Genomic DNA, 17,638 nt, shown 5'->3' with positions numbered 1-17,638 from the left:
TAGTAGAAAGAAAATGTGCAAGTAACTCGCATCCTCTTTCCTGTTTTGGAGTCTCATCTAAAGAAGTTACTGAAAGGGGAGCCCACCCATGACTCCAGAATAAAGATGTTTTTTCTCCTTTTGAGCAACAAAACCATAGAAGCATAGCAAAACGCACAAGTCACTTGTGGGTGCCCTACCACCATTTCCACAGTGTGAGTGTCGTAACTCAGTTCTATCCATCTACGAGAACTACAAGTCGGCTATTGTTTACATGGATTACTTATCCAGAGATTAAGGAGAAGAGACAAGCCGAAAGCTTTTCATCCTGCCACGTGCCACTGAATCATTTTTAGCTTACTTCAACCTCTCATTCACCTCTTGAAAGTAAAAACAGATCAGAGGTTGGGAATGAGTTTAGGGGCTGTTATCCAAGGATCACTGAGCTGACTGTATAAACACAGGTAGTAGCAGAGTTCACTTTCAAATATCAAGGGACAACATTAACGCTAACTAGCCATAGGTTGGCTTTAGAAATGGTATGACATCACAGGATGCTTAATAAATTCATCTATTTCCCAGGGGGTGCATATTCAGGTTAATCTTCTCAAATGAGTTTGAAGAAATAGACAATAGAAATTTGTGAATTTCTACAATTCTCTATCACATATAGTTAAATTGATGTACCTATCTGTACATAACATAATATGGGATCTAACATAATATGGGAGCAAGCAGGCCTGCATGGGCACAAGCAAAACAAAAAGCTATTGATAAAAATGGAATTCTTAGTGTCGCCGGAACTGGCAAATACAACATGCCGATGCCATGGGCTGAATTTCCTAATGCAACGAACCAAAATAACACAAAAACAATATTGAAGTGAAAGCTCAAAGACTGCCCTAGATGCTACTTGCATCTTAGGACCTTCATAAATAAATATGTAAATATGCATTTTCCCAGTAATGTAGAAAATGGGCACATAGTAACCAGCATAGCACAAAACAACGTTGTTGTTTTTAAAATAAGCTTATTGGGCAAACACCAAACTGCAATGTAAGAACTTTTAAAAAACAATCTTCTTTTGAATTTCAACACTGAATTTTAACTCTTACAATTCTTCAACACCTATTTTCCAATTCACTGTAGTGCTAATTCAGATATTACCACAGCAGTACTGTACTCCAGTCTCACATTATTCTAGTTACATTCAGATAGAGAAAACAAATGAATCAGATGAATAGTGTGGTATCTTCCTACTGGGGGACTTCTGGCCTCCAGTGGGCCTTGAATATTACACTGAAACATTATAGATTTCAAAATGTGCTTTCAGCCTGATGTTTACCACACACAATTTTGTCAGTTATTTCAATGCTACCTTGTTTTCATCTGGAAAAGCACCAATTACATACTTCTATAAGTACCATACCCAGTCTACTTATATATGGTGTCATTACTACAAAGTTTTTATTTTGCAGTACAAATTATCTGGAATCCATAACATGCAGCACTCTTAATCCTTTCGAATATATCTACTCACTGTTTCATCAAAAACATAAACTTAATATTTTAACATACTTTTGTTAAAATGCAGCAACGAAAAGTTTGTTGGTATTTGTTTTCTCTTTACACAGTGCACTAACAGTTAATATACGCAGCATATTATGCTACATGTCTGTACAGTTTTATTCTGTATATGCCTGTAATTGAAGTAAAAAAACAAACTATGGGAAATACACAAAGCATCCAAATTGTTTTTCAAAAATTTCACTGTGATAAGAATTCTAGCTGCCACCTTGTCTTAAGATCTATATCCAAGTATAATAGAAGTGAGCTTGCCTATAGGGACAGGCAGTCATGAGTTCAACCCTACGTATCTACAAACTCTGGCTAGTGGTGGACTATTTCCAAGCAGATCACTGACAACACAGAATCAATTTGCAAGCAGAGTGTAGGAGAGAACCGAATTTGGAAAGACTACTGGGATTTACATACTGCTGGCTACATCAATGCCCAAGCTCTGAAAAGCTCAAACGCTGCTAACAGCCCCATCTGCAGCCAGCAGACGGGAAATAATGAACCTGCAGCACAGCAAGCTGTACAAAACAAGTCTAGGGGGTGGAGAGAGCAACATACCTGCCAATAATCCATCAGCTGCTTGTTGTTTTCCTGCTCCCCCTCTCCCCTTCCCCCATGTGTCAGGAAACAGCTCACCAGAGTGAGACTTCGCCATCTCCCCTTGTGACTTAAGATTTCTCTTCTTCCCATAACATATTAAGGGTGGAATTCCAGTGCTTGCCCGGTGGGTCCTGTGGTTTTCCAAAGCCGACTACTTGCTTTTCACTATTTCCTCAAATTCTCTTTTCCACTCTCACGATTTGAACACAAAGTCAAATCATTTCTGCTAACAGAAACAGAACACCTCTCCTCCTCCTCCTGGCCGAAGTGATAAAAAACGAGGGTGAAAGCGAGAAACACAGGGAGACAACGGGCGCTGCTTTCTCACAGTCACTCTCACCCTCTCTAGTTAGAAAGAGAAGTGCAGCACTGAAGCCCGTGATATACATTTTTTAAAAAAGAGGAAAGTCCCATTGCAAGGAGGAAGAATCAGAGAATCATGGAAGGGACCCTGACAGTCTTCAAGTCCAACCTTGCATAAGATGCTCCACAACCATGCTTCAGCTAGCAGCCTATCATCCTGCTTATTACTATTATCTTAAATGAAATCAAGATCTAATAATTTAGCCCTCGCAGCCCATGCTTGCCAAGAAGACCCACAGGACAGAAGGGGGTTTCATTCCCAATCTAACACCCCCACCTGAGCTCCATGGGGCTTAATCCCCTAAATAAATGTGCATTGCCTTGGGCATGGGAGGAATGTTCGCATCCTGGAGCAAGTATTCTCCCCGCTCCCTCCTGCTGGGGACCGGCTGCTGGGAGGAAGACATATCCCCCCCCTTATCTCAGGGGGCCCCCACCCTGATGTCAGGAAAAGGCTCCCCTCTCCCCCCTGAGCCCCAGCCTCCATTCACTCCCATTCTGAAAACACCCCCCAGAATGTGGAGTTTGTGGGGGGCGGGATGGAGGGAGGCGCTCGCCACCAGGGTGCCCACCCTGCTTCCCCCCCCCTCCCGCTCCATTACCTCGGCTGAGATCGAGGGGGACGTTTTCCTCGCCGCTGTCGTTCCGGCCTGGGCGGTGGGGAAGAGGGGGAGAAAAGAAAAGATTCGGTCATTGATGGGAGGAGGAGAGAAGAGGCTGAGCCCGGCGGCCGGAGGGAGCGGGATGCTGAGACCGGGGAGGGGGAGGCAGGAGCCGGGCACCGACCCACCCACCGCCCCGCCGCCGAAGCGCAGGCCGAGCCCCCCACCCCTCCGGGGGTTCCTCCTCACCTCGAATGCGGAGGTGCCTCAGCGAGCGGGCGCGGAGACTCACCGCCATGTTTACGGCCCCGCAGTCACAACACCGGAAACCTCGCCCGATCTCGCGAGAGAGCGGAGGAAGCCGCCTCGCTCGGCTTGCCTAGTTACTGCCCGCGCGCGGGAGGCCGGGCCCGCGCGCTCTCGCTCGAGGAGCGGGCGCCGTGGGAAGGGAAGGGAAGGGCGGGCGGCACACTCCCGGTGCCAGGCAGCCCGTGAGGTCGTTGTTGAGGCGGGGGAAGGCCGCGAGGAGGAGCCGGAGGGTGCCGCCGCCGTCGCCGCCTTTGTATTCTCCTCGGGGCAGGCGGCTGTGTACCCCTCGGCTTGCTCCTTGTGGAAACCTATTTGCTGCGAGATTCCAGTTGGTCCTGGCGCTTCCCCACCACAGATTCCCGTTTCCTTTGGGGAATGAGGCGCAGCGGAGACTGTGGTGTCTTTTGGATGCCTGGTTTATTTACACCAAGGTTTCCCAAAGTTGGGGCGCCTGCTTTTTGTGGGGACCACAGTTCCCGTCATTCCTGACGACTGGTTCTGTCGGCTAGGGATAATGGGAGTTGTAGTCCTGAAAACAGCTGGAGACCCAGCTTTGGGAAACCCTGATTTACACAACCTGAGGCTGTGATGGAGGGATGATGGGAGTTGTAGTCCCAAAACAGCTGCAGACCCAGCTTTGGGAAACCCTGATTTACACAACCCCAGGCTGTGATGGAGGGGTTCACAGCATCAACGCCTTCCAAAAGTGGCTTTTTCGCGGCCCCCCCCCCCCCCGATATCTGCAGTCTTGGATTCAAACAGAAATTGCTCCCAAACTGTTTGTCTGACTTTTCCTACAGTTTGCTTCTTTCCTTCTAGGTCACATCACTGTAACATAACCTTGAACTCTGGCTTTGCAGGCCCTCCAGGTGTCCCTATTTTCTCCTGGGACAGTCCTGCATTTACAGAAGCTGTCCTGGTTTCTGATTTGATCCTGGAATATCCCACTTTTCCTTAGGATGCCCCTATTTTCATCAGATAAATATTGGAGGGTATGGTAGGATGTCCCTATTTTCATCTCAGAAATGTTGGGTATGACCTTACCCTTCTAACTACTAACCCCCCCTTCCCCCCCCCTTTTTTTTTTGCCTAATGACCCAGGCGATCACCCTGACATGGGAAGCTTGCCTGGTTTCTATTTTAGCACTCGCTAGTTCCAAGGGTCAGAAGGTTCTCCCTTACAGCCTACCTCCCCCAACAAAACTCATATTAAATGTCTGCTCTTGTTAGTTGTTTATGAACTGCCCTCTAAACATGTCTAAACAGCACTTTATGTTTTTAACTGTAAGCCACCTTGAGTCCCTGTCAGGGGAAAGGGTGGGGTATAAATAAATTAATAATTTCTTGAGGCTATTTGCCGCTGTACGTTAAAATCAGCTTTATAAACGGTGCTGGAAAATGGTTTAAAGGCGATACACAATGAACCCCTAGGGCAGAGCTGTTTGGTACAAAAATGAACACCTAAAACCCACTTGAAAAAGCTCATCAAGACAAAAAGGGGGAAGAATGCCTTTCAGTTGTTTCAGGAAAGTACAGGTTGTGGGCATGTCATATCCCCTACAAAGAATGCTCTTCCACGGTCCCACTGTACACTTGGCATCAAAAAGCAGGCAGAGCCGCACATTTTTATCCAGGAACAAAAATGTTGGATTTAATACTAGACTTCTGTTAAACATTGTTTTGCCTCTGCTAAGCCACCCAGGGAATATTTCTGGGCGGCTATGTCAAATTAAGGAATGACGCAAATAAATTTCACCATGGCAGAAATGATAAAAGGAAAACAACAGCTCTTTGCTGTGAAAGGCCTTTACAAAAAATATTCAAGTGGGTGTGGTGCTTCTAATGCCTTCCCTGTGTCGGTTTCCCAGTGGCTTTAGGGCAGTGTGGGGTATGGCCTGGGGAGAGTTCTGAGGGCCAGAAAGAGAATGTCAAGGGCCACATTTAGCCCCTGGATTCCACATCCCTGCTGTAAACGGACGTTGGTGTTTGGCTGCAGACAGTGACTTCATGGTGAGGAAATAACACTCCGCTGCATCTCTGTATTTTCTGCTCTTTATTCGAAGAGATGATTCCTACAACAGGCTTGAAGATCTAAATGGCCACTGCCCAACATATATGCAGGAATGATATGCATATGACCCTCTCTCAGCCAAAGGATAAGTGAGTCAGAGGCGTAGGAAGGTCAGGTGGTACCCGGAGCAGAAAATTTCTTGTCAACCCCCCCACACACATTTTTTTAATTTTCTTTGCCAGCAAAAATGGTTTTATGTTATTTCATATTTTCTTACAAAGGAATGTGGATTCTGAGCCTCTGAAAACAAGTAGACGACAATGGACAGATACAGTGGTACCACAGGTTAAGTACTTAATTCGTTCCGGAGGTCCGTACTTAACCTGAAACTGTTCTTAACCTGAAGCACCACTTTAGCTAATGGGGCCTCCTGCTGCTGCCGCACCGCCGGAGCACGATTTCTGTTCTCATCCTGAAGCAAAGTTCTTAACCTGAAGCAATATTTCTGGGTTAGCGGAGTCTGTAGCCTGAAGCGTATGTAACCTGAAGCATATGTAACCCGAGGTACCACTGTACTTAAATCTGCAGGATGGGTTGTGTTTTGGCTTGTGTTATTTTATTTATATTTATTGTTTATTTATTTAAAGCCTGCAAAGTGGTTTACCAAAACAAAAAAACACCACAGCAGTAAAAATCAAGAAAAATTAACAATCCTACTTTAAAACATACAAAAGCTAAAATATTAAGATTAAAATTACTTCAACTTCCTAAGCATCTAGGTATGCTTGCATAAAGAAGAATGCTTTTAGCAGGTGCCTGAAAAGAGTCTAGGAAAGGCACATGCTTTGTTGACATTTCAGCCTTCACGACATAGGAAAACGGCCAAGTAAACAGCTATTTTTGTGGAGGGTCAAGATATTAACTGATATGCATGAAATTTCATATGTAGCTATATAATCCCTAGTGCAGTAAGATATGACCTTTGGAGCAGGCATTTTTTTAAAAAAGTTTTTTAAAGGTAAAGGTAAAGGGAACCCTGACCATTAAGTCCAGTCACGGACGACTCTGGGGTTGCGGCACTCATCTCACTTTACCGGCTGAGGGAGCTGGCGTTTGTCCGCAGACAGCTTCTGGGTCATGTGGCCAGCATAACCAGAACAGCGCACGGAAATGCCGTTCACCTTCCCGCCAGAGCGGTAGCTATTTATCTACTTGCACTTTGACGTGCCTTCAAACTGCTAGGTTGGCAGGAGCTGGGACCGAACAACAGGAGCTCACCCCGTCACGGGGATTCAAACCGCCAACCTGATCGGCAAGCCCTAGACTCTGTGGTTTAGACCACAGGGCCATCCACATCCCTATGAACTGCCCTAGTAGGGCAGTAATTGTTCCTTGATAATTTGTCACCCCCTCCATGATGGCACCTGGCCCACCCCCCTATGCCCCTGAAGTGAGTAGAGTTTTTTTTTAATCCCCTGCGGGAGTATCCACACTGGTAGTCTCTGGCTTCTTTGAACGTGTTCTCAAGGCACCACAGTCTAAGGGGACATTCATAAAATATGGATTAAATACTGGATCCATGCCATCTGCAGGGGACCCATGACTAGGAGTGCAAGTAACAACCTGCGTACAGCACTGCATCTTAAGTCATTATCATACATGACAAATGATTAGCCTGCTTTTAAAAGCATTTTTAATTTACATTTTAAAGGCTGTGTGAAGTGTAATGTGCCCTATGTGCTGTGCAAATAGCATTTTAAAAACCCCAGATGAAAGTCACTAAATTCAATTCACAACTTTTAACAAATAGTGTGTGCAGTTTCACACTTTATGGGGTGTGTGGTTTTACTCTGAAAAGTCACTGGTTTTTCTTTGAAAAATGACTATCTGCTTCCTGTTGACACTCAGAATAATTGTGCCTGACTACAGTATTGAAACTGTTTTTCTACTTTCCAACACAGAGATTTAAGGCAGCTAAAATGCTTTTTTCTCACCCCAAGAGCTGGAAGTTGTTGGAAAAATATATCTCTGCTTATACCACTTTTGACTCTAGTAAAAAGGTTCCAAGGGCTTTAATATTGTTTCAGAAACTTGCAAAAATCTGTTTGGCCAGAGTGACACAGGTCCATACTGATGTTACTTAAAAGGGGGAATTCCCCACCCCTGTCCCACCTCCCATGGAGAAAGCCTAATGCCTAGTTGTTCTTTACCATTGTTTTGATAGCTGTATCTGTCAATGAATTGAACACTGAATGAAAACTCATATCTGTCCCATAGGTCAGATGTGTTTTCTTTAAACCACATGCAAGCTTAGCCAATTCAACATTTGCTTGTTGCATTTGCAAAACTCAACAGGGGGTGGGACTTACCACTGTGGGCTTGCCATGTCACAAACCAAGCAGTGCAATCCATAGCCAGCTTCTGCCCCAAACTCACATGACACTTGTCTGCAAATTGGACTCTGGGGAGAAATGCAGTGAATGCACTTCCACAGCAGCTTTGCTAAGTGTCTGCATGTTTAGACATGGTGTACAAAGTTGGACAAAGGAAATAAGTGGATCCAGTGGCGTAGCGTGGGGGGTGCAGGGGGGGCGGGCGCACCGGGCGCAACATCTGGGGGGGCGCACTCCATGGGTTAGGGGGCGCAAAATCCACGGTTTAGGGGGCGCAAATTACTTGCCTTGCCCTGGGTGCTGACAACCCACGCTACGCCACTGAGTGGATCCAGCAATTTTTGCTTAAAATTAGACCTGTTACCTGATTAGGGATTAAAGATTTCTTAAACATTTCTTAAAATGTTTAGGGGTACTGAAGAAAATCCCAATTTTATAGTTCAAATCAGGAAAAATAAATACAGTAAATGGACAAAAGTACAAAGATTCACAAAATGTTTAACGGTATGTGTCCCCCCAGAAAAAAAGCACTGAGTGGATCCCTCATGGAAAGTAAAGTCTTTCTCCAACCCCACACCAGAAGGAGCCACTACAAAATAATGGAAAAGTTTAGTTTAAGATCATTGGTTTAGTCTTAACTTGCTTGTACCTTTCTCATTTCAGAAATATTGGTTTTATGCATATGCAAATTTAACTGATAAATTAATATACAGTTTGTATAAATAATCCACTAACATTTCTTCTCCCCAATCAGGTAACAGGTCTAATTTTCAAGCTTTCACAAAACCCATCTGGATTTCTCAACATCACCAAACATTATTGACTGAAACATGTACCTGACCCATTTGATGCCACTGGTGCAGTTTGTGTAAACACATTTGTTTCCTTGTTTCTTTCATAACATTTATACACGGCTTGATTGTAAGAAACCTCAAAGAGGTTTGCAAAAAGGCAAGGAAAGCAACAAGAAAATCAAGGAAAAAAATCATAGGCATACTTTAAAACATACAGAAGTTAAAATACTAAAACATTAAAATTACCTCAACTTTCTAAGCATCTGGGTAGGCTTGTCTAAACAAAAATGTTTTTAGCAGATCCCAAAAAGTGTACAGTGAAGGTGACTGCTTGATCTCAATAGGCAGGGAGTTCAAAAATTCAGGTGGTGCCACCCTAAATGATTGAGTTCTTACAAATGATTTTGTTTCAGCAAGACTTGTTCGTCCACATCCTATCTTTAATGATGCATCCCACTGGGTTTCCTGGAGCAATGTTAAGATAACTGATCTGTAATTTCCCAGATACCCTCTAGATCTCTTTTTTTAAAAATTGTTGTTACACTTTCCAGGTCTCAAGTATGGAGACTCATCTTAAGAAAAAACATACAGTGGTGCCTCGCAAGACGAAATTAATTCATTCCGTGAGTTTTGTCGTCTTGCAATTTTTTTCGTCTTGTGAAGCACGGTGTCGGAAAAGTTTTGGAAAAGCTTCAAAAATCACCAAAGTCTTCAAAAACCTCAAAAAAGGCTACCACACCACGTGCTATGAATTGCTCCTCGAAGTCAAGTCGCAACTGTATTAACGGTGTTAAGAAAAAGGAAACAAACTTGCAAGACGTTTCCGTCTTGCGAAGCAAGCCCATAGGGAAAATCGTCTTGCAAAGCAGCTCAAAAAACAAAAAACCCTTTCGTCTAGCGAGTTTTCCGTCTTGCGAGGCATTCGTCTTGCGAGCTACCACTGTACATGTTTTCTATTAGATAGGCCAAAAAAAAAAAAAAAAAAGGTTAAAAACTCTCCGCTGGATGCCATCTAGACCTGTTGATTTGTCCATTTTTATCAACAAGACCTAGTCCTAGAACGTTGTCTCTTCCTGCCACTATTTGCCTGCTTCTCAGACTCACTTCCCATGGAAGTTAGTTCAGACATGGAGATCTGCCTTGTATCTTCCACTTTGAAGAAAAGATGGAAAGAATTCATTCACACAGAGCATAGTTAAACCATGCAGTTTGCTTCTGCTAGATGACCATTCTCTTGGATGGCTTGACAAAAGGACTGGAGCAATTCATGGAGGATAAGTGGCTACTAGCCATAATAGCTAATTTCTATTGCCATAGCTTCTGAATGCTAATTGCTGGGTACCACAAGTGGAGAGAATGCTTTTGAGGGTCCTGCTTTGCGGCTTCCTATAAGCATCTGAATGACTACAGGATGTTTCCGAGCACAATTCAAAGTGTTGGTGCTGACCTTTAAAGCCCTAAACGGCCTTGGTCCAGTACTGAAGGACCGTCTCCACCCCCATTGTTCTACCTGGACACTGAGGTCCAGCACCGAGGGCCTTCTGGCGGTTTCCTCACTGCGAGAAGCCAAGTTACAGGGAACCAGGCAGAGGGCCTTCTCGGTAGTGGCTCCCTCCCTGTGGAAGGCCCTCCCACCAGATGTCAAAGAGAACAACAACTACCAGACTTTTAGAAGACATCTGAAGGCAGCCCTGTTTAGGGAAGCTTTTAATGTTTGGTGTATTACAGTATTTTAAGCCATGGCTTAAGAGTGGCTGGGGAAGCCCAGCCAGATAGGCAGGGTATAAATAAATTATTATTATTATTATTATTATTATTGACTAGATGCACCTTTTTTGTTAAATCATTTTTATTAAATTTCCAATAAATAAACATCCAATTAACATAGGTAAAGGTAAAGGTACCCCTGCCCGTACGGGCCAGTCTTGCCAGACTCTAGGGTTGTGCGCTCATCTCAATCTATAGGCCGGGAGCCAGTGCTGTCCGCAGACTTCCGGGTCACGTGGCCAGCGTGACATCGCTGCTCTGGCAAGCCAGCGCAGCACACGGAACACCGTTTACCTTCCCGCTAGTAAGCGGTCCCTATTTATCTACTTGCACCCGAAGGTGCTTTCGAACTGCTAGGTTGGCAGGCGCTGGGACCGAATGACGGGAGCGCACCCCGCCGCGGGGATTCGAACCGCCGACCTTTCGATCGGCAAGTCCTAGGCGCTGAGGCTTGAACCCACAGCGCCACCTGCGTCCCTCCAATTAACATATCAAATCATAATCCAATTAAAATAAAAAACTAAAATAAAAAAGACCAGATTATCATCCAAATTATAATTATTAATTTTTTGGGACTTCCCATTGTCTGGACCTTGAAGCATATCTCCAAATCTCAGTCCTGCCGGACTAGATGCACCTTTGGCCCAATTCAGGAGGACTCTTCTCATGTTCTTATTAATCTATTAAAGTGTCGTTAGGCTGCTTGTTGACTGGCTTTCATTTAAAACCCTTTTCAACCTTGCAACGTACGGAAATACGTTGGCCTGGAAATTGCAGGCGCCAGAAAGCTCAGTGACATTAGCTGGTTTCACAGAGGGTGGGACCCTATTGCATTCCCAGTGTTGTTGCTGAAAATGCAATGGGACTTTCATCATTACGAGCTCACAATTGGGCTCGGAAATAACTCTGCTCTTTTTCAACTGTTTGGAAAAACCCACAGAGTTAAACCAAACCCCACTCCAAATCGAAGGCGAGATGACTTAGCGTGGTTCCTGCATCCTGGTGCACTTGCAGTCGGATGAGTATTAAAAACGTCCATAGCTAATGCAACAGGACTGGGCCCAATGAAACTGGGCCATTGAGGGATGAAGCCCGGGGAGAGGGTGAATGTGACTTGGGGAGGAACATGAGTGGTGTGCAGAGGTAGGCTGCATTTGTCCCTCAGGGTCCGAGTTTCCCTTCCCCTGTGCTAAGGGCATAGCTCTCCCTTGTGTGGGTGCGAATGCTCCAGGCACCACCTTCAACTGTGCTCTGTCCAGGGTTCTGACAGGCTATGCCTGGACCAAGCATGGCTCTGCTGCTGTCACCTTCCCCTTGTGAGCCTCAAGCTGCGATGGAACAAGACAGCAATATCACTCCACATTCCTGGCCACGTTTCCATTCCAAATAGTGCTTTCCTTTAGCGGGCAAGCCAGCCATACTTATTGAATATCTGTCTTCTACTTTTTCTTCTTCAGGATGGCTTTGCCAGATACAGTGGTACCTCGGGTTAAGAACTTAATTCGTTCCGGAGGTCTGTTCTTAACCTGAAACTGTTCTTAACCTGAAGCACCACTTTAGCTAATGGGGCCTCCCGCTGCCGCTGCACGATTTCTGTTCTCATCCTGAAGCAAAGTTCTTAACCTGAAGCACTATTTCTGGGTTAGCCGAGTCTGTAACCTGAAGCATATGTAATCTGAAGTGTATGTAGCCTGAAGTACCACTGTATCCCAGAAGCAGCAATTGACAAATATGGCTAAACTATTGGAAGGGTTTTACTGTTCGACCCACTCTGCGGCTGTTTTGTTTTTAGCTATCTCTGTTTATTGCAATGTGGGGTTTTTTCTTTTCTGTGTCATAATTTTAATTGTGCAGCTTGTTGATATTATGTGTTGTGCCGCACCCTAGCATCTGTGCAGAAGGAGGACGGGTTAATCAAAACCAACGAATACGATGCCTTAACTATGGATGAGCTCGGAGTGAAGAAATGCACAAGTTGCCGTTTAGAAAACCATAAAATCTTTAATGTTTCCCAAAGCATGAGAAAACAAAATCTATAGAGAATAAAAACAGAAGATTAATATATATTAGCATAACAAGGTGCTACTATAATTAAGTGATGGGTGCCAAGGCTGGAATCTCAGAATGCAGCATAAAATAAAGGATTGAAAACAACATAAATTACATTCATGAATGTTCAATGAAAACACTCCACAGAAGTTTTGTTTTGTACCAAGCACAATAAGTTAATTTTAGAAAACATATTCCTTGGTTATCTGTGAGGGCGGCACATTTCCTCTGTCACTCTGAGTCAGCAAGGAGCTTCAGCGCATGTATCTCTACACTGAGAAACTGTGCATGCAGTTGTGTTCCGTGTGCATTTGCGTGTTGTGTGGTTTCTCAGCTGACCCAGACGCCAGTTCTGAACAGGTATTCCCAGTCCCATGAAAGGCAAAACGGTTTATCGGCTGTCGGTAGGGAAGCTGTGGATTAAATGCATGATACCTACTCCCTCCCTGTTCCCTTCTCTCCTGATCAGCATTAGTGCTAATTATGGCACCCACTTATGCATATGGATGCAAACACATCCCTATCATCTTGCAACCTTTACTACAAAAAACCTGTAATTTCCGTTGTGCAGACTTTGACGTTCATTGTCACTCAAAGTAGTGTGGTCTTTGTCTGCTGAACAAGTATTGCTGCATGAGGAACCTTTTGCCCAGTCTTTTCTGCCAACTAGCAAAGCCACGGGCATCTTTTGATATGAGACTAATCTCTTATGATGGAGACTGAACTGTGTATGAAGTGTTTTCTCACATATTCCACAGCACTACTAGTATAAACAGTTCAAATAAACAATACAGTGCCCAGGTCCTTCCTCCATCCCACCCACCCACCCCGCAAAGTGCATTAGAAGTTGAAAAAGCCAATGGTCCATCTCAAAGTGTTCATTTATTGGGGAGGGAGAGGTAGATCAAAGCAAGTCAGTGGGAGTGGGGCCATGCAGACCTTCACAGAGGAATATTTGCATATTCCCCAACAATATTTAACAGAACAGCCCCTACTTTTCCACTACCTGTCTGTTCTTGTGGGAGGAGGTGAAAAAACTGTCTCTCTTATTTTGCCTTTTGGAGAGATATTGGGGATGTGTTTTAAGATTTGTATCAGTTTGAACTGCATTAAAATTCTTCAGGCTTTAGTCCCTGTCTCCAGAGCCTAGAACATCAGAGCATTTTATGTGTGTGATGCAAATTAATATGCATGCATGCAAAAAGCCATCACACTGCTTCGTTTCATGCGACATGACAGCTAGCAAGGCAAGAGTGGGTGGGGGTTAAATGAACTCAAAGAGAACTTGTTGCAAGATTGTTCAGTTCTTGTTACAAACAAAACTATCATGGTCAGGATGGTTTAGCTCAGGGGTCTGCAACCTTTAAGACAAAAAGAGCCACTTGGACCCGTTTCCGAAGAAAAAACAACCTGGGAGCCGCAAAACCATTGCGACATTTAAAGCATGGGCGCCGCTGCCCTCCGATCTGACAGCGGGTGGGAAGGTGACGTCGGGACAGTGCGTGACTAACGCACACACTTCCCCCATGTGACGTCACAGCCAGTACAGCGCCCGCCACAGTGGGGAGTGTCGGGGCGCACAATGCGCCTCCTCCCCTCGCTAGTATCCGCCCCGGAGCCGCGGCAAAGGTGTAAAAGAGCCACATGCGGCTCCGGAGCCGCGGGTTGCAGACCCCTGGTTTAGCTGGTAGAGCATGAGACTCTTAATCTCTGGATTGTGGGTTCAAGCCCCATGTTGGGCGATAGATTCCTGCATTGCAAGGGGTGGGACTAGATGGCACTCGTGGTCCCTTCCAACTCTACAAGTCTATGATTCTATGGACAGTTTGCTAATGCAGCCTGCTTCTAAAGCCAGGACTTACTGTATTTTTCCGTGTATAACACGCCCTGTGTATAAGACTCAAAAAGACTATTTGGGGGGACTCAAAAGGAAGAAAATGGGGGAAGATTGTCCAGAGCTGTTGAGTTACTTTTTTGGGGGGGATTGCTGAGAATCACCTGCCTGAACAAGGCTTCCTATCACACGCAATGCAAAAGTCAGCAAATGTCTGACCGCTCGCCGGCGGCAGCCGCCTATCGCCCACCCAATTGCCGCTGCAACAGCAAATCAAAAAAAGCCATTTCCACAGCCACCAATCACTCGCACTACCACTGTTGACAATCTCCAGCTTATGGCACCAACCAATCACTCATCCCCCCTCAGCACTACCCGTGTATAAGACAAGCCCAATTTTTAAACATTGTTGTTGTTCAGTCGTTTAGTCTTGTCCTACTCTTCCTGACCCCATGGACCAGAGCACGCCAGGCACTCCTGTCTTCTACTGCCTCCTGCAGCTTGGTCAAACTCATGTTAGTAGCTTTGAGAACACTGTCCAACCATCTCGTCCTCGGTCGTCCCCTTCTCCTTGTGCCCTCCATCTTTCCCAACATCAGGGTCTTTTCCAGGGAGTTTCCTCTTCTCATGAGGTGACCAAAGTATTGGAGCCTCAGCTTCACGATCTGTCCTTCCAGTGAGCACTCAAGGCTGATTTCCTTAAGAATGGATAGGTCTGATCTTCTTGCAGTCCATGGGACTCTCAAGAGTCTCCTCCAGCACCATAATTCAAAAGCATCAATTCTTCGGCGATCAGCCTTTTTTGTGGTCCAGCACTCACTTCCATACATCCCTACTGAGAAAACCATAGCTTTAACTATACGGACTTTTGTCGGCAAGGTAATGTCTCTGCTTTTTAAGATGCTGTCTAGGTTTGCCATCACTTTTCTCTTAAGAAACAGGCGTCTTTTAATTTTGTGACCGCTGTCATCATCTGCAGGGACATTACTTTCAAGTAAAAAAATCCTTGTCTTATACACGGAAAAGTACGGTACTGGTGAGCAAATGAACACAATGTATAACTGATAGAGAAGAGCTGTAATAGGCCCAGGATGCTTCAGGTGTGAGAACAGGGTATAGCAAGTACACATAAGTGTGACTAATTTCACCTGTGAAATATTTTAGAAGTGTATGCTTTGAGGAAACAAACAAAATATGTTTGCAAAATGAGAACTGGGTGGTTGCCTGAATAATTTAATATTCACCATACTGGTGGAAGAGGGAAGTGGTTTGGAGATTTGCTTCCTCAACCTGATCGAGGAAAATAGTGATATGTCCCATCAACATTGCAATGCCTTCATTGTGAGACCTGCTTTACAGTTCAGAAGCTGGCGAGATAGCTTAACCAAATCTTTGTACCTATGCAGACAACAACCAATGTGAGGAATACATTTCACTCTTGCATCAACCACTTGGTGATTTAGAGTAGATGAAGCTCAGGCTGAAGGGAAATCCACAGCTAATCATTGTCATATATGCAGCCTGGGGGGGGGGGGAGAAATGTAAATGTAAATACAGTATGAAAAATGCCTACCCTTGTTATAAAAAGAACACAACTAAAATAAAATACTTCTGTTTACTCCATCCCAAATCACTACAATTCTGTTGGACATGTGTAACGTACCCTCATCAGCGATATCATCATATATTTCTTCATCACTGTAAGTTTAGAAAGAAGAAAGAAAATCAATTGGTTTAGTTACTTTCACATATATTAGGAACAGAGGAAGCTGCCTTATAGAAAAGCATGGCCCATTAGACCATATTCCATGGAGAATGGACCATTTGACCACGGTCCATTCTCTTGTTGTTCCGTGGCTGAGCCTTGAGAAAGTCTGAGCTTACCTGAATTGAAGCTCAGGTAAGCAAAGCCTCTCTTTTCTGGCTTTTCTGTGCATCTGATAAGATCCTATGCAGTGGGTAAGATCATATTTTCACAAGGCATGGCCATGGAACAATGAGGAAAGCTCTCGGACCCAGGGGGAATTAATTGGTACGCAAAAGAATCAAAATGCAGGTCAAGTGGAAGTGTGGATAATAATAATAATAATAATAATAATAATAATAAGAAGAAGAAGAAGAAGAAGAAGAAGAAGAAGAAGAAGAAGAAGAAGAAGAAAAATAAATAAATTGTACCCTGCCCATCTGACTGGGTTGCCCTAGCCACTCTGGGCAGCTTACAGCATGTATAAAAACATAGCAAAACATTAAACCTTAAAAAGGATGAAGCTTTAGGATCAGATCCGACTTACATATTTTTCCATGTATAACACGCCCCTGTGTATAACACGACAACTATTTTTGGGGACTCAAATTTATGAAAATGGGGGAAGATAACTCCCGTGTATAAGACGACCCCCATTTTTAAAGATTATTTTAGAGTAAAAAAATCTAGTCTTATACACGGAAAAAGTACGGTATATATTAAAAAGGCATTAATTTGTTTTAGAAACCATTTTAATGTTTTTAAGATAAAGCATGTGAAGAAGAAGAAGAAGAAGAAGAAGAAGAAGAAGAAGAAGAAGAAGAAGAAGAAATTGGGCAACAGGTCAACAGGTGCAGGGCAAGACATGGTGAATATGGAAATGTAGAATTGGAAGGGACCACAAGGGTCACCTAGTCTAAGCCTCCGCAATGCAGGAATCTTTTGTCCAACATGGGGCTCAAACCCACAACCTTGAGATTAAGAGCTTTATGCTCTACCAACTGAGCTATTGCATTGCATGTGCTGTTCATTTCAATACAGGATAAATTCTGAGTGGATTGTACCCAATATATTATGCCAATAAACAATGAAAGTGATGATTAACTCTATCCCTATTTTAAAAAAAAATCAACAGGAAAAACACCTGGCTTTAAATTCTGAGAATTTCTTTTGTTTCTGTGAAATTTTCCAAAGGAACAACTTAGCAATATTCTATGGGAAAGTCTTCATTTACATAGCATTGCCGGGGGGTGGGGTGGTGGTTTCTTGTTTGGGAAGCAAAACTGTTTCGCTAGCTTTGACAATACTGTATTATAAAAAGTTTCAAGATGAAAACATTGCACTTACTCATCCACTATGCAGCTTCTCCGGACATAACCATCTGTAAAATCAAATTATAGGTACATAGTTATCATCAGCTGAAGCTGATATCACTCTTCTGAGCTGAAAGAAAACCACGAGGCAGGAAGGTGAAAAGGATAATGCAGAAAGGACATGTCCTATCCCATCTAGGGATTCTACCCCTACCCTGTGAAATGTGTTGACATTTAGCTGGAACTGACACCCTGCTATCTGAAAGTCAGATTGTAGGTGCTTATTATAGGAGGTATAAAGC

General features: G+C 44.1%; 2 protein-coding genes across 8 annotated transcripts in view; both read right to left on the bottom strand.

The window, feature by feature from the left end:
* The window catches only part of RICTOR (RPTOR independent companion of MTOR complex 2), a 56,374-nt gene extending 52,889 nt beyond the window's left edge, over window positions 1-3,485 (bottom strand). For all 3 annotated transcript variants that reach the window (XM_028747862.2, XM_028747863.2, XM_028747864.2), the window contains exons 1-2: window positions 3,372-3,485; window positions 3,123-3,170 (exon numbers count right to left, since the gene is read on the bottom strand). In XM_028747862.2, coding sequence (XP_028603695.2) covers window positions 3,123-3,170; window positions 3,372-3,420 — 97 coding nt within the window. In that variant the 5' untranslated portion in view covers window positions 3,421-3,485. The remainder of the gene's footprint in view (window positions 1-3,122; window positions 3,171-3,371) is intronic.
* An 8,940-nt stretch (window positions 3,486-12,425) lies between these two features.
* The window catches only part of FYB1 (FYN binding protein 1), a 55,239-nt gene continuing 50,026 nt past the window's right edge, over window positions 12,426-17,638 (bottom strand). For all 5 annotated transcript variants that reach the window (XM_028749113.2, XM_077936410.1, XM_077936411.1 and 2 more), the window contains 3 exons: window positions 17,371-17,404; window positions 15,943-15,977; window positions 12,426-15,800 (listed from right to left, as the gene is read on the bottom strand). In XM_028749113.2, the coding sequence (XP_028604946.2) occupies window positions 15,778-15,800; window positions 15,943-15,977; window positions 17,371-17,404 (92 nt within the window). In that variant the 3' untranslated portion in view covers window positions 12,426-15,777. The remainder of the gene's footprint in view (window positions 15,801-15,942; window positions 15,978-17,370; window positions 17,405-17,638) is intronic.

The sequence above is a fragment of the Podarcis muralis genome, chromosome 11 (genome assembly GCF_964188315.1).
Source record: "Podarcis muralis chromosome 11, rPodMur119.hap1.1, whole genome shotgun sequence".
In the NCBI taxonomy this organism is placed as follows: domain Eukaryota; kingdom Metazoa; phylum Chordata; class Lepidosauria; order Squamata; family Lacertidae; genus Podarcis; species Podarcis muralis.
This window is presented reverse-complemented; position numbering and strand designations above follow the sequence as displayed.